The 21,657-nt window shown below is 40.2% G+C and overlaps 1 protein-coding gene across 5 annotated transcripts in view; it reads right to left on the bottom strand.

Moving 5' to 3' along the window:
• Window positions 1–21,657, bottom strand: part of NOL4 (nucleolar protein 4) — a 196,610-nt gene that overhangs the window by 129,636 nt on the left and 45,317 nt on the right. For all 5 annotated transcript variants that reach the window (XM_074576932.1, XM_074576930.1, XM_074576933.1 and 2 more), the window contains exons 3-5: window positions 21,504–21,615; window positions 20,880–20,992; window positions 16,755–16,887 (exon numbers count right to left, since the gene is read on the bottom strand). In XM_074576932.1, the coding sequence (XP_074433033.1) occupies window positions 16,755–16,887; window positions 20,880–20,992; window positions 21,504–21,615 (358 nt within the window). The remainder of the gene's footprint in view (window positions 1–16,754; window positions 16,888–20,879; window positions 20,993–21,503; window positions 21,616–21,657) is intronic.

Genomic DNA, 21,657 nt, shown 5'->3' on the forward strand with positions numbered 1-21,657 from the left:
ATGGATGGGTACACTCAACAAAGATGGTAATATTCCCCCAAACAGAATCATAGAATGGTTTGGTTTGGAAGGGACCTTAAAGATCACCCAGTTTCAACCCCCTGCCATGGCCAGGAACACCTTCTACTAGACCAGGTTGCTCAGAGCCTCATCCAACCTGGCCTCGAACACTTCCAGGAATGTGGCATCCACACTTCTCTGGACAACCTGTTCCAGTGCCTCACCACCCTCACAGGAAAGAATTTCTTCCTAATAACTAATCTAAATCTCCCCTCATACAGTTTAAAACCATTACTCCTCTTGCTATTGCTATGCTCCCTGAGAAAGAGCCCCTCTCTATCTTTCCTGTAAGCCTCCTTTAAGTACTGGAAGGCTGCTATAAGGTCCCCCCAGAGTCTTCTCTTCTCCAGACTGAACGACCCCAACTCTCTCAGCCTGACCTCATAGGAAACGTGCTCCAGCCCTCTGATCATCTTCGTGGCCCTCCTCTGGAGTCGCTCCAACAGGTCCATGTCCTTCTTATGTTGGGGACCCCAGAGCTGCAGGCAGTACTCCAGATGGGGTCTCAGAAGAATGGAGCAGAGGGGCAGAATCACCTCCCTCGATCTGCTGGCCACGCTTCTTCTGATGCAGCCCAGGACGCGGTTCGCTTTCTGGGCTGCAAGCACACATTGTTGGCTCATGTTGAGCTTCTCATCAACCAACACCCCCAAGTCCTCCTCAGGGCTGCTCTCAATCCATTCCCAAACTGTATTTGTGTTTGGGATTGCTCCCAATTGAAAAGGCTTCCTTTAGTATTACTACTTAGAACAATAAAACTACTGAATCAGGCCTTCAATTTAAATGCACAGGCAAACACCCTCAGATTTGAAAAGATACTCCACATGCAGAGGGTGGGTGGAAGAGGTGACAACGTCTCTTCTGGAACGCAGACAACATAATACAGCATGCCACTTATGCTGTGCCACTGACTCGCTGATATTCCAGAACAGATTTTGTTGTACTGAAATCAGGCAGGCGTTTACCACAAACATCTATGTGGTTACTTCACCATGTGAAGATGAGAATGGATAGTGGGTGGACATCAGCAGGTTTTCTTTATTACCACTGCACTCTGGACTTACAAATTGTGCCTAATAATTAATGAAATTAAGATTTTTTTTTCATACTTACAGGGAAGCACTGACAACTATCAACTATCACAGAAATCAATATTGCAGAAAATAATAGCTGATTTTAAACAAGGTCGGAACCTCATTTGCTACAAACCAGTGTAGGCCCACTGAGAATATGATGCAAGACATCTAAATTTGTCTGCACTGACATTTTTCTTTCACACACTGGCAAGTAATACTCTTCTAAACAGCTTCTTTGTGGAGTGACAAGAAGAGAACTTGCAAACCTTCACCAAGAGCAGCACTTTCAAAGGCACAAATGGCAGAAGAGTGCTCTCTCTCCCGCTACCTCTCTGCAGGAGTTAGAGGTCTAACTACCATTTATGCCTCTGCCGAGCCCATCACTTCTGCCTCTCTTCCTGTCTGCCAGACCACTCTTTGGAAAACTGTTTTTGCTTGCTTCTAAAACTGCCTTTCTCTTCTTATACTCAGAATCCAAGACAGAAAGCAGCAGGAAAATAGCTTAACTTTTTATTTGTTTTACTCCGGTCCATTCTCATGGAAATGTGTGCCTTTCAACCACCGGCACCCTTTTCTTTACTACCATTCTCCTTTGATATGACATAGTTTCAGCTGGCAAATAACCAAATATAAGTATTGAGGAGAAACATTTCAGATGTCCTTAGACTGAGACCTAAAGATTATTATGAAAACTATTTCTGTCCTGCCAAAACCCACACCTTAGAGACAAAAAAAGGCTCTGTGTTCTTCCCCAATAACTACATGAACCTGTGGAAAAAACTGTTCCTTAACAACCTGACACTAATGCACAAAGCTTTTCACTCCACAAACTCTTTCTCCAGCCATCTTGATGTTTAGATGATAGGAGAAAAAAAAAGCCAAAAAACAATGAAGGCGGACAAATGAAAGGTGGTAGGAGGAAGGAAATGCCTCCTGATCATCTTTCAGTAAAAAGAACATTCAGCTTTAAATTATTCAACCCACTTTTCAATTTTGGGACCCTTCAAGATGCTACATTACTGGCTGCCCAAGCAGCCATGGCAGCAAAAATGAATAAACTTCCACCTGTAATGAGCCAGAAAACTCCTTTCTTTTTTGACACAGGCTTTATAAGCTGGAGTCTATGAGTTCCCACTTTGATTACCACAATTACAGAATCATAGGGTGGTTTGGGTTGCAAGCGACCTTTAGAGGTCATCTAGTCCAACCATGGGCAAGGACAACTTTCACTAGATCAGGTTGCTCAAAGCCCCATTCAACCTGATCTTGGATACTTCCAATGATGGGGTATCCACAACTTCCCTGGGCAACCTGTACCTGTGTCTCACCAACTGCATCATGAAAAATGTCTTCCTTATATCCAATGGAAAACTCAACCTCTTTCAGTTTAAAACCACTGTCCCTTGTCCTGTCACTACAGGCCTTGGAAAAAAGTCCCTCTCCTTCCTATAATATATTCCTTTCCCTTTATATATGGAAAGGCTGCATTAAGATCTCCCCAGAGCCTTCTCTTCTCCAGGCTGAACAACCCCAGCTCTCTCAGCCTTTCCTCATAGGAGAGGTGCTCCAGCCCTCGGGCCATTCTCGTGGCCTTCCTCTAGACCTGCTCCAACAGGTCCATGTCTTTCTGGTACTGGGGATGCCAGACCTGAATGCAGTACTCCAGGTGGGTTGTCATGAGAGCAGAGTACAGCAGGAGAATCACTTCCCTCGACCTGCTGACCAGGCTTCTTTTCATGCAACCCAGGATACAATTGGCTTTCTGGGCTACCATCACACATTGTCAACTCATGCCCAATTTTTCACCCACCAGTAACCCCAAGTCTTTTTCCACTCCCCATTCATCCCCCAGTCTGTATTGATGTTGGGAATTGTCTTGACGCAGGTACAAGACCTTACACTTGATCTTCTTGAACTTCATGAGGCTTGCACAGACTCACTTCTCAAACCTGTCCAGGTCCCTCTGGATGGCATCCCTTCCCTCTAGCAAATCAACTGCACCACCCGGCTTGATGTCAGCTGCAAACTTGCTGAGAGTGCACTCAATCCCTCAATGTCATTGCTGAAGATATTAAATAGTATTGGTGCCCTTGAGGGACACTACTTGTTACTGGCTTCCACTTGGACGTTAAGACGTTGACCATAACTCTTTGGACGCAGACAATCATTGTGCTTAAGAATGAAATCATCTAAAGAACACTCCTCAGGAGACCATTTACTCACCAATACCAATTGTCAAGTCCACACCAGTCTTATGTTCTCCACTCAATCTCTGACCTGCCCTGCAAAGCACCAATGGAAATGCCTCTGAGAGGAAGCCCCTAAGATAGGCACTGTCCTGTATCAGGAAAACACTTTGAAGGATGGAAAGAACTTCACTATAAGTTTCATATACATATACATGAAACCTGCTTCTACAAGAGACAGCCATCCAAATTTATTTTTTATGTTGCTTCCCTGGAAGAAGAATGTGCTGCTAAGCTTTTGCAGCTACTGCTGCCCATCAGATATAACTTGTAATATTCTGATAGGAGCTACAGAAACTGACATCCACTGTTTCTTGCTGTTGCTCCAACTGAACAGGAAAAAAAAAGCTGGCTTAGATGGCACACACCTTGTGATTTGTTTGAAACACATTCAAACAAAACCTTTTCCACCCACACCAAAACAACAAGAAAGCAAAAGATGCAAACTCTTCTTTTGCCTCGGAGCTTCAAGAGGTATTGGAATATATACTGCTCTGGGTGGATTTAGACTTCACAGAATTGCCTCTTTAGAAATTCAGGCTCATGGTATTTCTGAAATCTCTGAGATGATTGTCTCTAATTAGTGCACAGAAAAATGTATCATCTCCTTAATAACAGATTCCCATGCCATAAGTCTCTACCTCTCTTCAATGATCGTTTCACTTTACTTAGAAATAGATGACTATAGAAAGAGATTTATATTTGATAATAGAAATATAAATATGGTTATAAAACATACAAATAGAAAATCTATTCATAGTAATAGATACCTCAGAGTACACTTGAATTAGTTTTGTGCTTGTTTCATATTGTTTAATGAAATATACAACAGGGCCAACATACAACTCGATGCTAACTTTATTTTTAATAAAAATTGCTGGAAAAATAACCTTGTCAAGCTGGCAAGCTCCACCTCTGCTACTCCCTAAGCAGCCTTCCTAACCCTCTACTCTCTGGATTTTTCCTCAGAACTGATTTCTGTTCACATCTGCATGTAAAGTCAGGAAGAAACAAATGGAAAGGCATCCACCTCATATTCACATAGGAAAGCAGAATAAGTAAAATTTTCCTGCCTTGAAGGGTGCTGAAGGGGGACAGTTTTCACTCTGTGCAGGAATAATGGAGGAGTCAGGAGAGTGGTTTTCTCCTCATTTTTTCATTCAGGTTCAAAGTGTAGCTAATTGCAGTATTCCCAAGAGAGAGTCAAACAGCATGGGAGACTAGATTTCTTCCTGACCCACAAGACAGGAATGTCTTTAAAGAAACTCATTATTATTCAGAGAAATTAATTCTGCAGGGCAGGAACAGTTTAAAAACGAAATAGCTATTTCCCTTCTATCTGTATACAAAGAAAAAAACACTATATATTGGTACTGTTAACACCTGTTCTCTCCATCATACATGTGCACTTGATGATCAGTTAGGTTTGAGGTCTCACTAGCCAGTCTGTTCACACCCAGGTGACACATGGTCCTACAACCTACTTCAGCGAAGAAGCAATGGGCTTTTGTTCTATTACAGTATGCTAGTTTGGTGTGCCACGTGCCTGATTTAGGACATGCCAGTTGTCCTCCCCACTGCAGCCACATCGCAGCATCCTTTTCTACTCACAGAGGCTCATACCAAGCATCTACAAAAACTGCAGATATCCTATAGTGCATCAAAGCCATCCTAAAAAAACCCCCATAGATAGAACAGAACTGCCCCAAAGACTACCAACTGGGCTACTCAAACTAGGCCGTACACTGGAAGAGGTTCCAAGAGACAAAAAAGACTAATAAGCTACCACTACCCATCCAAGTCAATTACCCATGCAGTAGAAGCTCTTCTGAAAGGAGCCTGTTCTTCTGCATGGCCATGGTGGTGTTGGAGCTGCCTGTAAAAGGCTAGAAGGCTAGGAGAGTACACAGTTTCCTAGGTTGTGAAGAATTGTTTCTGAAAAAAAATTACCGTTTTGCCATGTCCGCCCTCTCCTTTGCAAAGCTGCATTTAAGTAGGCTTCTATTGAAATCAGCACTTTACAATGCCAACAGATAGAATTAAGTTCAAGAATCGTCACGGAAGCCTCTTTCTTAAATCACTGTGCAGAACTTGTCCAGGCTGCCATCTTACTTTTCCCATCCATACCATCCACAATCCACCCATACCACATGCCTTTTAATGCTGTCACCACCATTTGCCCACCTTCTTGAGCAGGCAATCATTTTAGGCCCCTTTTTCCCAGGGAATGAATGGAAGTATGCTGCTGAGTAGCCAATTCAGAGAACAGAAAAATATTTGTCCTTTCTAACAGGCTTTAAAACATCCATGCTTTTAATTAAAATAGGGCATAGTTGCAGGAGGTATAACAATATGTGCAACTGCAAGTCTGTGACTACAGGTATGCAGGAATAACCAGGGATTATAGTCTGATCCAGGAATCTAAAATGTACAGTTCCTAGAGAGCACACATAACTAGTACAGAATCACAGAAATGTAGCAGGAAGAAGACAGGGAGATACAGGAACACAGACAGAGCTTGGCTAATTCACTGAATTAAAGCTTATCATCTCTGCATAAACTGGACTGATGATTTAATTAAAGAACCAATAGCAATTTCAGCACCCACATTAACTATTTTAGGATCAGTTCAACTGCCCAGAACCTATTATGAAAACATGAAGGGTGAAACCTTGTCTCCACTGGAGTTTGTAGAAATTTATATCGTTGATTGTAGTAAGCTTTTAATTGCACCCATATATTTTGGACACTATCATGCTGGATACAATTTCCAAAATCTAAGTCCCTAAATCTCAAAATTCTTTGAAACTTTTCATAAAAATATGGTCCTTAGACAGTTAAGTAAGAAGGATATTTTCTAAAAGTTAACAATTGCTTTCAGAGAGACAAAAATCCCAGCTTTCTTTGGTAAAGAAGATGTATACAGACGTGTAAACTATTCAAAGATCATTTATTGATACAAGGAGTCCTCTTAAAAGAGATCTGACAGCACTGGTTGCTTCCATTTACTTTCTGCCTCTCACTATTTGTAACCACCTCCTCTTGAAGAGGGTGTATTTCTCCCAGTGCAGGTAATTCACATTAAAAGTTCTCAAGTCTTGTAGTTCTGAGTCTTCATCCTCTCTTTGACAGGCTGCAGCATCAGCTCCCTTCAGAATAACCATCCAAGAAACAAACAGTGTGACATAACAAACCCACTGCATGTCTTTGTCAATTAAGTCATTAAAATTTTAGTACACTTAATATTTTGGTTCTTCTTGGAACAGTAACTTCCTGTAACTGAAATGTCATGTCTCTATTTTTGTTTTCTTTGCAGAGAAAAAAATAATAAATCTATTCCCTGTCTCTGTCTCCTAACAGCAGTTATTGCTCCTAAGACTTTAGACCAGCCTGTTGATATCATGGTTTTATCACAGTGTTTCTTAAAGCACAAAATCAAATTTTCTAATCAATTATTGCCCCAAAGTACCTATTACTGTTGCCTTATTTAAAAGCTGCTAGTGAAACGCATGCTTTATTCTGGTTTAGGATATCATTTAAATCTCCATGCCAATGTCTACGCTTATGTGAAATTCAGGTTTCAGAGTACGAAAAGCTAAACACAGAGGTTTGAACTCCACTGTCCAATCAGAAGTAATTATTCCTTTTACACGAGTTTAACGTTTGTTTATAGCAAGGATCCTAGCTAGTTCTCTTGGAGATGCATTAAGCTGACTCCTTGATTCATTTCACAAGAAAGCAGGCTTGTAAAAACTTTGCAATGAAAATGAAGCACTGAGGAAAGACTTAAGATAGAAAAAAAGCAACTATCTCCATAACCAGGAACTTATGCAGTAGATACTGATCTCAGGGCAATATTTTTGCTGGAAAACCACATTCCAGCTGTAAGACACAGAGTTATTATATCATGGAAATGGAGAAAAACTTGGAGCTGACCTAAGGCATCAATTTCTCTTCATTTCTGGGCACCTACATCTGAAAATTATATGTTACATGAATTTGGATTCTTCCTTTGTGTTAGCTTTTACTTGAATTTATTCTAATGATAATACCAACCCTTACAATTGAGGTTCTGGGTTGGTTTCTCAGCATCGCACCCAGTACAGCCCACAAAGTCAACTAAATAGAGCGTGCTACTTCACATCCTTTCCTAGAGAAGGTTTGAGTAGCTGCTAAAGTCTGTCTGTCTGTCCGTCTGTCTGGAAGGGTGCTCCTTCAGCAACCAGTCAGTGCCCACCTGGCATGCAGCAGTGGAGAGACTGCTTGAGCCTCACACGTCTCCCACCAAGCTGTTAACCATCACCAAGTGCTAAATAAACTTGCAAAAGAGCCTGCCTGTATTTTAATCTGTGTTGATGCTAAATGTAATCTTTCAGTTTCCAGTCAACTTGCAAAGCATCACTTCGATCCTTCTCCCAATAACCAGGCTATCAGCATTTATGAATACTTGGAGGACACCATTGTTCAGCCTATCCTGAACTTTTCAGAGTGATTCTATCATTTCTTCCATCCTGTTAAGAAGCGCAAGAGATAGCGTGTCCCTCTGCCTCAGAATAACAAATGTGGTTACTATTTGGCAACATTAAATCAACTATTTGAAAACACTGATTCACAGATCTCAGGAAAATATATGTAACCACTTCCTATGTGTAAAATCTTACAAAACTCTACAGTGCTGATAAAGTACTACTCTCTTTTTCTAATCAAAGTATTTGCATTTTGTTAAAAAATTACTCCTAATTTTAAACATTCAGTCTTACAAATATTTTATCAAACAAGAAATGCTTTAAAGAAATTTCCATTAAAAAAAGTCTTTCACAAGACAGCCCAATGTCTCCAGGGAATTTCCTGTTCAGAAAAAAAAAAAAATTAATAGCTTCCTTAATTAAAATATAACACAGTGAAGAATTCATGGCTAAATTTAATTTTCTTTAAAGCACATTGTTTTACATTCCTTTTACTGAAATAAAAATGCTCTATTATGTTATTCTATATTAAACATACTAGAAAAAAAAAGTGGAGTCAATGCCTAGCATACATTTTAACAGTAGTTATGAAAAAAAAAAACCCTCTACCTATACTCTGAGGAAGTAGATCAAACTAAATAAAGCAACCTGTGCACATAGCCCCTGCTAAAGTCAACTGGAACATACAAAAGGATAAATGGGTAAAGCGTCTGTACTGGAAAGCAAAACTAAATCCCTATACCAGAGTGCTTAATTTTGATACTACACAGAAATGGGAGGGAAAACCCTGACAGATGCTAAGATAAGGGAAAACAACAAAGAAAGTCAATGAAAACCAAACCAATGCTTTCAGAAATCCTGCTAAGCTTAGCTACAAGGGTTTGCATACTGAAATCAAAAGCAAATTGGCTCCCTTCAGTACCTGCATAATGAAGAGGTAGCTTGGTTGGTTAGTATTCTTGCCAAAGTGAAATATCTATTGATGGAGGACCTGTACAACACTGATGCAACCTGCAGACCCGTTTTGAAGGTGTAAAAGCATACAGGTCTACAGCTAGCCGTTTATACAGGGCCAGACTTCACTTACCACTAGATTGCTGATGTAAAAAAGAACGGCTGTGAATAGAGTGAATGATCTGCAAGCATTTTAGCATTACTTGTGAAAAGATAATTCTAATTTCTCGCTATTATTGGCTGCAAGTATTCCCTGATGTAATTATGGAATAATAGCTGAGAACTTGATTGTAACCAACAGTTAGTAGTTTGTTACTAACAAGGCAAACATGACAAACAATTTTGAGGCAATTATTGTCATTACAAGCCACACTCAATTGTTCAAGGCAAGCATAATAGAAAGTGACAGTTGTGCAGCTGGGAGGGTGGTGCAGGAAACAGGATTGTTCTCTGGTTGCAACAGACCAGTCAGACTCTAGCAGAGAGTCTGCTCAATGCATAATTCATGTTTAATAACATTTTAGTCTCTAAAGCAAATTACAGTATAAGATAAAAAAACAAACAAAGAGATGTCAAAAAAAGAACACAAGTTATAAAAAGATGAGAGACACAAGTTATAAAAAGATGAGAGAAGACACACAGAAGTAAAATGGAGCAGAGAGGAGACATTCAGCACAGCCAACTCACAAGATGTTTGCAACTAGGAAATGGAAATACAGTAACTCTACACACGAATAGAGTCAACTGTGAAAGTAATCCATTTGCTACACTTCAGTGAGAGGGGTGCTCATGTTCAAATCCTGGTTTGAGACCCTTGTTTGATTGGGCAGGTCCACTGAGTTAGTGAAGTTCTGGTCTCAGCTATGCCTTCACTTAACGACATTAATCTGGAGGAAGGAAGGTGTGCTCTCCATGGAGAGTCACTGATGCTTAATTTTTACCAAATTTGAGTTGTACAGAGAGTTAAAAGAAGATTTTAATCTATTGTACAATAGAATTGCCTCGTATATCAGCTCAGTATTCTGATGACAATACGCATACCAGCTGCCTCATCAGCAGCCAGTACGTTAGAATACTTGATTTGCTGAAAATTCCACACAGCTTTCCTTAATGATGTTAAGGACTGAAAGTTTCTAACGCTGCTGCACCAACTGCAAGCTCTTGCTCAGGCTCAGTACAATGCATTATCACTGACATTGTAACACTGCTCAAGAGTCCTTACAGTGTCACTCGTGCCTTTTGCACTGATGTGGTATCACCTCTAAAGAAGCTGCTAAAACACCAGTGGAACTAGATTTCCACAATTGTTTGGCTTCAGTTCTTGTTTCAGTACTTTTTTCCTCTTTCTTAAATGCATTGTTTTGTGCAAATAACACTACCTTAAAGTAAATCTCATGTGCCAAACCACTCCAGGTATAGTTCCATGGAAGCAAAATAATACTAGTACTCACTCAGGTCCACTTTAACTCTGTTTAGGTGAAGATTACTCTAATTTTCTCAGATAGAGAAAATATATTATAACTAACCCCCGTCTAAAGAAACCTTTGTGATTTTGACACTTGAAAGATAACACTTCAGTGAAGCCCATAGACTTATTCAGAAATATGCATATGTGACTGTGATGTCTTTTGCTTTATTCAGTAATGAAGCTGCTACTTGCAAGAGTGGCAGATCAACAACTGCAGAGACAGGAGACCTTTGCTTATCCTCAGAACAGATTGCCAGGCAGCCGAAGCAGAGACCTTCCTCATACTCTCTTGCCAGCTTTTCTCGGCCCTCATCTTCGGGACGTGGTTGTTGCCCTCATTCAGCCTCTGCTGTCTCTGCTCTATGTCCCAGAACAGGGGAAAGGTAAAACCTGTTCATACAGATGGGCTTTCCTCTTTGGGGAAATTAGAGCAAGATCACAAAAGATTCTGCATAAGGTACTGTATTGCTAGCAATGCTTGGATGTTACTGTACTCATGTCTTGTTTTCCACTGCCATGAGACAGGCAGGTATCTTGGATCTCTTTGAGGACACTAGTATTTATTGTATTGTTTCACCCTTAGTCATAAGAAGTAGGATTATTGCCCCAAATTTTACAAGTTTCACTGGCTTGAGCAAGACTGTCAGGTCTGAATATATCACAGAATTCAGTCAGCTCTCCTGGCCCTACCTTGAATGTAATTTCAAATGATCTGCCATTTCACCAAACAAAAGTAAGGTAGCAATTGTTTTTCAATACTCTTTCTAAGCTAATAGTGCTACCTCCTTCATACTTAATCAGCCCAAACCCTCACTATTAAATGAAAATTACCTTTGGCTTTAGAGTAAAATGCTTATTAACTCTCCGTGTCCAATGTCTTGTGTAATGTATAAGCATAATAAGCAACTTTTATAGCATTATAGCTGTGTTAGTATGGATCTACAAATTGCAAACAAAACCAGTTAAGCCACAGAAAATCCCCAAAATGAAAAGGCTTTTAAAAGTATGTGAGGTTGCATGGAGGAAAACTGGCAGACTGCTTTTTATTTTATTTTTAATATTTTTATTAAAGCTTTGTGACTTCATGTAGTAATTTCACTCCATCCCATATACCACAGAAATGTCAGGTGCTTTGCTTTGAAGCCTGAAGAAGTCAAGCTTTTAAGTAAAAGTGAACCAAACTCTACAAATGTTTCAGCTAATTTTTAGTGGGCTTTCACTGAAGTCAAGTGGACTCAGACCACATACCAAACAAACATATTTGTAAAACCTTTCAGTGCTTGAACAGAAATTAAAGGCACAATACTCATTAATGTAAATTAATTTTGTAAATTAATGTAAAATAACATTTCCACTGAAAATTCTTAATTAGCTGCAAATGGTTACCATGGATTTAGTGCTGGGAATTGCGTGCTCTCATGTTGCTTTACTCAACATCAAGAGCAGAGCCAAAACATAGGCAACAGCAGAGATCATTTACTCCAATATGCTCCTTCACCAATCTGTCTTCACTGTGGCCTGCAGTTGGTGTTCAAACCTTAAATCACTCACTTAAATTATTTTGTGGAAAAAGCAAAGTCAATATTTTAAGACAGGGAGTTCAGGTTTTAGTGGAATAAAGACAAACGCAGAAAGAAGTATGACAATGCAACCAGTTGAGAATGGGAAGATTGATTAAACGCTTGGCTTGGACTCAGTTCAGAGAGAACAAACCAACAGTAAGCACGGATATAGCAAACTCTGTACCCTTGCACAGATACACAATTTTGACAACTTAATCAGCTGATATTACTTGTTTCAGCTGAAGCTGTTGAGTAAGGATTATAGAGTCAATGCAGAAAACAGGTATTTAGATGACTGGCTACAATACTTGTATCTACCACAAACACCAAATGAGCGAAGGGAATAGTTAATGGGAACAACCACAACTCCTACATCTATATTTTGGAAAGCCTGGCAACTTGAACATGCCAGGGAAAGAGAACTGGCACCATCCAAATGATCACAAACTACCTGAAGGCATAGCCCTCCATTGCGTTACAGTACTATTGCTCAATTTTCAATAAACTGCAATAAATACAACCAGAAAAAGCTTATTAGCAATCTCCATGTCCAAGATGATAGCACAACCCCTGTCAAAGGTTGAATCATGACATATTTTGTCATGGCTAGCTGCTATAAGCACAGTCCCCATACAGTGCCTGTGAGGGGGAGTCCTATATAAATATGTATAAACACGTAACTATCATTTTCTAAAAACAAGATTGAAGAGAACATAGTCCTTCCACCCAAATCCAGACAAAGCAATTATACATTTTGGTGTACCTCAGTACAGGGAGAAATACTGAAAATAAATGAATTCTGCATCTTGCACCAAGTTACAGTCAATTCTCATCCCTGATTTTTACTTGATAGCTCACATAGTGAAAACCAAAAAAAATTCAACATAAAATTTATACCTCTTATTACTTTTAAAGTTGTGCATGTTCTTAATTTCCTCTAATCAAAGCATTCCCCTACACCTCTCTCATATCTTGGTAACTAATGAACCACCACAGTGAAGGAGCAAACGCACTCAGCTGTTCTACACAGGGCTCAGCTAACAGGCAAGGGCAACAAGAGTCCCATTTCCCTCAGGGTAGAAGCTCTTGTTGCCCGTCTGGCAAACCCATCTAGAGGTCAGTTTTTACTACAAAAATCTTTTTTGTAGAGGTTGAAGTACTAATTAAAAAAAAAAAAAGACAAGCTCCTTTATTTCTGACTCAGTTTGCAAAGCCTGCCTGCTGTCTATGGTCTGAGACAAGGGCAAAAGGGTTTGATTCGGCAACATCAGAGTCCCTAGTGCATTATTAGGAGAAAGCAGAATTAAAGACAGCTCCTGAGCAGGAGCTTTGTCCGCAGATGTGTGATACACAGGGTTTGCTCCAAAGAACCTGCTTAGGACAAGGGAGTTATAGCATGTACAGGGAAGCAAGAAAACAGAGGCAAGCAAGGGAAGAGGGTGCAAAAGAGAAAGCAACACACCAGCAATTTGCAGCCCTATTATCCAGGTGGCTGCTAAGAAAAGCAGCTCTGAGGCACTGGTAACCAGATAGCCCTACCCCATTGCCAGCCGGGGAATGAACTGATTGTAAATTAAAGCTGCTTTCCTTTTCTAACTCCCCAGGGAAGAGTAGCAGCTCTTTTCCAACTCCTCCCCCATAGTTGCAGCAGCCCTGCAGGTGCTCAGGATGCTATTTTCAGCCATTCACCAGCAGGTGTGACTCAAGGCCCTGTTATTTAAAAGCATACAAAGGCTAATTTAAAGTGGAAACTGTCCTTCATAGTATTGTGGCAACTTCAGTACTATGGGTACAATTCACCAACTCTCCCCGCTTTGCATTTCTTCCTCAATTTCTTGTTCCCTTTCAATCTAATATGCTTTATACAAGGAATCTTATGAAGCCTCTGTACGTTTGCAGAGCCCAGAACTTTTGCGCAGTACCAGCACCCATCTACTGCGAGCAAACACACACCTTCCCTCTCTGTGCCCTCCTTCTCAGCATTTTTCCTACCTACCATGACATTTCTGGGTGAAGTCTATTGCTTTCAGCTGATAATGTGGGTGCTCTCATATTTGCCTTTATTCTATTTAGGTTCAAATAACTTAACCATGAGAAACAGAAAATACAGAGTACTAGACGGGAAGACACTGAGAAACCAGAAACCTCAGGTCAAATTTTCTAGTACGAGCTCTGCAATGGAGTCCCAAAGCCAAGTGCCTGTCTAAATACAGTGCAAATATAGCCCCAAGGAAGAGGGTATGAAAGCATCTTATTCCTTTTACATATATAGTGTCAGCATTCCACTATGTTCTGATAAACTGAACTGAACTCCATCTATCCCTCACTGACATGGCCACTGGGTACATGGTACAGGGTACATGGACTCTGTTTATATCCTAGTACCAAATACATTGAAATCCATGGAACAAAACCCAATAGATTTCCCAAAATATTCTCATCTCACCTCACATGGAAAGCCAGGTAAGCAAAGTGATAGAACACATCACCTTTAGGTACACTGCAGCTGTCACTAATCCACTCTTGGCAGCAGTTTTCCTAATGATTCCCAGTAGCAAATCATTCTCCCAATGAGGGCATGCTCGGGGCAGCAGCAGACGTCTGCTGTCCCATTCCACCACAGACACCATTCCCAACCATGTGTGCACAGGCAGCAGTATGTTTTCACCTGCCAGAATGCAGCAAAGACGTTTCAGATGAGCCAAATGCCAAGTGTCTTTATCTGTAGATTGAATGCGGTGGCTGACATAAAGTCTCATGGACATATAGAATGTTTGAGGAAAGGGGTCAGGAATCACTTTAGACACACATATTCATGCTTTGGTGATGATTTCGGGGTGTGTGCGCTATAATTAAGTATTAAATTTGTAAAATTTTACAGTGAAGGCTGTGACGGCAAAAGGGATTTTACTGCTAAGTTCATTTAAGGTCCCTTTTGTCTTCCCTCCTTCCTGTCCCCACTTCCATCCCTCTATCCCTGTGCTCATTATTTTCTCACAATCTTCTTTCTTCCTGCCCTCTCCTATCATTCTTCTTCCCCCTCTTCTTCTCTAGTCTTTCAGTTCCTCCTTCAGCCTCTTCTCCCATATCTGAAAAAGCAGTGTTGCTGCTATAACTAGCCACACTCAGGTTTGCTACCTGACGACAGCTAGTACAGGAAAACTATGAAGCAGGAAGAGCTGCTATTTCAAATCTCTCTATCAGCAGATGCGTCAGTCAGAAGATGCAGCAAAAAATAGGACTGCCTTAGGAAGGTGAGCAAGTATGATCTGGGAGGAAAGGAAGGAAATCTGAGAGATTTAAAGCAATTCTGTAAGATCACACTACCTGCAGTTCAAAGGCCACATGGCATTTATTTCCCATACATTTTAAATAGCATGTGACAGATTTGCAGCATTTTATCGTTCATACTTATGTTCTGATATGATTAGATGTGGCACATGAATCTGGTTGTGGTAGGTATTAAGACCTATATGACATGCATTTCTTCATAGGTTACTGTACTGAGCTATAATTTTTATTTCAGACATATACATGCTCACAATTACTATTAAGAAACACTCTATACATGTGAAACAGATTGAGTATATAGGTAAGCAAAAACCTCTAAAGCACAGTTTTGCACTGAAAGCCAGATACATAAAAATGGCACCTTCCAAAGTATCCCTGAAAACTCTAACTTAGCAGTATTATTATAATATATTAGCCCTGAAAAGTCAAATTTCAACAGGAAAGTGCAATGGCTTTCCCTACATCTTGTGCATCAGAACTGCTCCTTTAGTGAACATACATAGATAGAAATCAAGTCAAAAGTTGCACTCAAGGAGGACACTCAGACAAAAGGCAGCTGTAGTTAGAATCTGGCCTACCAAATTATCATAGACATCCTCCTCCTCTATTCATCCACAGAGCAACATAGCAGAAGGTCCTATCCGTCACCAGATTCCATCAGCCACTATGCAGCACACCCATTCTCACCTAAATAGCTTACCAGCTAGCAATTGACCATGATGCATAAAGTGGAAAGAATCCAGCTTAACTGTCAAATCCCATATATTTAGTGTTCAGGAGAAATATAAGAAGCATTTCTGAATTGGTACACATGATCAGGAAATTGTGGAGTAACAAGTACAGAATACCGATGTGTTACTTCTAATAGTGATAGAATAGACCTGCAGTTTGGGTGTTGCACGTTCACATGCCACTCATGAGCCACTGTGAAAGTCTGCAGCAGACAGGCTTTTTGTGAGCTCCATAGCCAAGGAGAAAGTTCATCCAAAACAGGCCCATTTAACTTGTTCTATAATAAGGGCGGAAATCAAAGAGTATACATCTATGCATCTTCCATGCAAAGTAAAACTTTCATGTCTTTCACCAACAAATTAGCTTTGTGTTGTAACTAACCTAGAAATAATTAACATTCAAATTTACAATGCTTCTCGTTCTGTGTTCTCTTATTTTACTTCTATTTCCACATCGGAGTTTGTCTTTTTCGTGCGTTCTTCTGAATATCACGTCCCAGTTCCTAGCTCTCAAATGATCATGCTTCTGTCACACCCCTCTCCCTCATTTCAACCAGTAAAACCAACTTTCTCAGCCTTCTGGCTTGCCTCAGAAAGGTTTGAGTTTCCTTTCTTTTTATGCCTGTGTATGGTCATGCTACATATATAAAAATAGTAAAATAATAATACTTAACATGTAGTGGTCTAAGCACTCACCTGTTGCCTAAGCAACAAATAAATTAACCTGCAAAAAAAAAACCCAACTTCATCCTCTTCATGCTGAGACATAGGGAACATATATTTCAAATTACCTAATGAAACACAATATGAAGAAAAGGACACAGCAGGTACTAAATGAAGGCACAGAATGGGAAAAAGACAAGGCAATACCGCATTTTCTGTACGAAACGAGAGCCTTACCATCCTGCTGGCCCTGCAGGTTCTGAGGACTTTGCATTCTCTCTTCCAGATTTGAGCTGAGGTCGGAGTTCACAGCTGACATCCTAGTTGAGTCACTCATATCAAACTCATCACTTTCTATAGAGCTTTCATCCTGCAAATAGAAAGTTTTAGAGTCTGTCAGAAAACGTCATACACTGTTCACATTATATGTGCAGTCCACTTGTTCCCATTTGTTTCACTCACACCTGGTGTGGAGTGTAATTATGCTAAATCTTTGTGTATATAAGCAAACAAGCAGAGCACATGAAGAGCAAGGAAAGCACAGCGTTCATGTGATATGATAATCTGACAAATGCGATTTGTTCAATTATGAGGATATTCCATTACTGAACTCTCTGTTTCCACAGTGTTTTGCAAAAGAGGGCTATAACTAGAGACTCCGTACCAAGTCCTTGTTATTCAAATTTGGTTGAGAAGAGCTCTCCACATTCCCTGCCTGAACCCTCTACCTTTCCCAAGCGATGTCAGTAACCACGTGATGACCACTCACAATAAGATATTTCCGAAAGGCAACTTGACTTGATAAGAATCCATGAGCAAATTCCCTTGACATGATGTCACCCTTACACTGCTATTGAGTTTAAAGCAGCATCTATGAAAATGATAAAGCTTATAAAAGTTCCGGGCATGTTCAAATGACAGACAATGGTGAACCAAAGTAATATAATCACATAAGAATCACTTCAAATTTATTCTGCCTTATACGTCTTTAATATGATTTATCCATAAAGGCTAATTACAGAGCATCTACTAGGGATGATAGCATAGGGAAAAAAGTAAAAGTCCCAATCAAATATTTTGTCTCCATTTATAAAAGCAAAACAGTTTTGGACCTAGTCCAGCAAATGTTCACATACATGTTTAACATCACTTGTTTCAGTCCCACTAAAGTTCATGCGCCCACTCATGGATTAAAAATTAAGCCTCCACAAGTCTTGCTCTGTAAGCTGCTGAGGCAAAATACAAGCCTAAGGTGATATATCTTCAGTAACAACTTTTCTGAGATAATTACTCCTGTTATGAAGAAAAGCATTTTAAAGAACATAGAGAAAAATATGGCAAATAATTTTGTATCCCCCAAAGACCACTTTAAAACACTTTTCCAACTAATTTTTTTTTTTTTAAACAAAAACAGTACTGACAGGATCCTGACTATTTTTCTGGGTTGTTCACCAGAAATGACCTAGAAAAAGAGCCATCTTTAGAATATGATTGGCAGTGTACTCATTGTGAACTGGTTTCTACAGATACTAATATAGCTGCTTTCTTCTTTCTGAGTGCTTCCCCTTAAATCTACTCTTCTCTTAGGTCTCAGTGATGTTTCCGGCTTGCGTGCATGTTTCTCTCATTTTCAGAAGGCAAGTTCCCTGCAGTCATGACCCTTTTTAAACTGGGATGAAGTACTGCCAAATGCCATTCAGGAGTGAGAGTGGGACAACACACAAGGCGATGCTGTTCTGCACTGTCACACCAGGACAACGACAAATAATGAAACAAACATACCTTGTTCTCAAAGTTTTGTAAAAAACTAAATGGAAGAGTGAGGGCTTCTCTAGTGGGCACCTGTCAGCCTTGCCCAGGTAAGGTGGGAGCACCCCAAGAGCAGCAGGAGCAAATACCCAAACGCTGCCCTCACACAAGAACTGTGGTGCCCAGCAGCCTCCTGCCCAGACAGACAGGGCTGAGGCACACACCAAGATGGTTCTGAGGTTTAGGGAAAATGCACACTGTGTGTTCAAAGAGCAAGACGAGAACACAGACTCCCCCAGACCTTCTGGAAAGCTGTGCCTCTGTTAAGACACAGTGGTATTTCTCACTGAATCCTGCAGGAACCAGAAAGCAGCAGCTTACATTCTCCAATTCTGAGCTTAGGCAATCTGTATGGGCTCACAGAAGGGGAGCTCTGGCTATCCAACGCGTGCATAAGCATAAAACAGCACACATGGGTAGCCTGTGTTTGCCTACAGCACCCTGTGGAATATCTCCACCTCAAACTCTCCCCAAACTGTGTAAACATTTATCTAAATCTGCAGGACACAGAGGCATGGGGAGAGGAGCTGGGAGCCACTGGTACCAGTTGCAGCACAGCTATAAATTCTCACACAGTGATGAATTCTCCTGTTAGATGAAGTCTGCTTCCCTTTCATCGATGGCCTCAGCTTGAAAATGATCAACCGAGGATGAGAGAATTAGGAGGCTTTCAGTCACTACGCTAGCTAGTTGTGGGATCCAGGTTTACTCCTATCTGAATTCCACCGCCTCCACAAGAATACAGATATGATTGATGAAACCTTGGAAACAGAGCCTTCCTACAAACCCAAGCATGTTTTTTAAGTGCATTAAATAGTTTGAATGTATGCACCAAAAATCTTCCTGCTTTGAACTACACTATTTTCGTTGCCATTTTGTTTTCAGTGCAACAAATGTACAGCCTGAAGAAAAAATAAATTCTTAGCAAAACTCTGCCTTGAGAAAAGATGTAAAGATTATCTTGAGAACTTTCCTTGTGCCCACTCTGCCCTGGCAAAGACATTATTACTAAAACATATCAAAAATTACTTTTATCTTCATAAATCCAGTGCTACAAATATTTTATAGACAGCAACATTAGAGTTGGGCAGGGAGGTACCAAGCAATGGTGCTTCCTGATGCCACCATATCACCTCCACTTGTTCATTTTGATCAAAAACTGATTTAACACTAATTTCAGTCATCAGACCAGAAAGTTTACACCTAAAAATTCAGGCTGCCGAAGCATGTGGCAGGTGACCCTGATCCAGCATGAGTGCTTGACCCTGTCGTGGGAGGAGTAATTCTCAAAGGGAAGAGGAAAAAAAGGAGGAGTCCTTTAACTCCTAAGGCTACTGCAGAGATAAAGCCTATTTTCTCCTGCTGCTTCAAACCCTGCTGTCAGATTCCTGAAATGGGGCAACACACAGAGGGGAGATTCAATAGGAGGGAAAGACAACCAGGCTGTATTTGTGCACGAAGGACTCTGAGTCAGGGATCTCTCCTCACGCCCTCCACAATTAAAAAAAAGGCAAAAGCAAAACAAGGATCCTGGTATTTCTGGAAGAGTGATGAAATTTCCGTTCTATGGGGTGTTGAATAATTCATAAATCTCCACCAATATCCCAATATCTGCTTATTATGAAACCAAATCTGACTGACTCCATGGAAGTCAGGAATTAGTCAGGGTCTCTTTGACATAATCCAGCTGTTAAGGTTGGGTTTGAAGGTTTTCTTTATTAAAAAATATCTTGTAGTCAGGCAGAAGGACACAGCATGCAGGACTGCTTTTTGGTTAGCACATAGCTGGTCTTCTAACTATTTGGCAGCTCAAATGGTAAATGAACACATTTCTAGCAAAATGAGTTTATTACATATAATTCGGTAACTGCCATCCAACTGATGAAGCACTTCTTAAGATCTGGAAAAACTGAACAAATCACATAAAGAAAATCATTTTTGAGGAGAAATAAATACAATACAACTCAATGCCAATTCTCTCTGAAGAAGCTTGATTCTTAGCCTACTTCTGTTCCTTTTTTTCTGGTTTTATTTTTTTATTCAAAGTTTCAAAAGCAATCCCTACTCTTATTTTATCAAGCTTTTTGCCTTAAAGATTTCAACTGATGTTGCCAGGGGCTTCCATCTATCTCACTAAAACGTGTTGTATCCTGCCTTCTAACCTTGAGAACACTATGCCATTCATTTCAGCTGTTGGTGGTATTGCATTCTAGACGTAGACAATGAAAGTCACTTCTGAGCACAGCACTAAGTCTCGGGTGAACATGCTGCCCCCATTATCGTTTCTGCCGGTCCAGACAGTAAAAGGGCACCTTCAGGTAATTTGAAGCAGTACAGCGTATTACCCCTAACCATGGAAGGGTGGTAAGTCATGACATTTTCTCTCAATCTGATTACTTGCAAACAGCCCTAGTTTGGTTTCAGACTCACTATTCTAGCAACGAAATTATAAAGATGGCATCAACGATCATCTTCAATTGGTTTCCTGGCTACCGCAAAGACAAGCACCAAAGAACACAGGAGAACAGAAAAACAAAAGATTTCAAGTTTTACCTCATCTTGCTGTGAATTTAGTAGCTGCAGCTTCATGTGTTTCATATAAGCCATAGTAATTGGCATGTTGTAATCAATCATACTGGTCACCAAAGTTGGAGGTTTTCCATTATCTGCAATAAAAATATTTATTATGCATTATATGCTAATTGTGGAGGCTACTTGAGTCTACTCTGCAGTCAAAGTCAGACAGTTATGCCATTTAGTTCTAACTTTGGCATTTTCAATTGCTTGTTGATTGTACAGATGGAAGTTTCCCAAAGAAAAATGAAAATCAAGTTCAAACCCTGAAAAGTGATGAGTTTTTCTACCCTAAATGACTATAGCACAGGCACCCTAACTATTCCTTATGTTTAAACCCCCATATAAATGTTTCCATAGCAAAACAAATTTTTTCCTCCAGATAAAATCACCTTACTATTGCAAGTGCATATGGTATTACACTCCATCCTTAAGCAAAAGCAGAAGATTCACTACCTTCCAGCTTAAGTAAATGAGATGATCTGACTTATTGAACTGTTCCAGTCTACCAAATTTTTATGAACCCTCACTTAAGCTAGGAAAACACAAATGGGTATTAGGAATAAAATGACTTTACATCCCACTATTTGACATTAAAACCACCTTTATGATCTGCTCCATCTGGGTTTAAATGCATTCTTTTCTGGCACTCTGAGCAGCTCATTAGAAATCGTGTCACCGCTTCTCTCGGTAGGAAGGCATAGGTCTCTGAAATCTGAAATGAATAACAAAATATAGGTGTTATTATATAAGCTGA

This window comes from Larus michahellis, chromosome 2 (genome assembly GCF_964199755.1).
Source record: "Larus michahellis chromosome 2, bLarMic1.1, whole genome shotgun sequence".
In the NCBI taxonomy this organism is placed as follows: Eukaryota; Metazoa; Chordata; class Aves; order Charadriiformes; family Laridae; genus Larus; species Larus michahellis.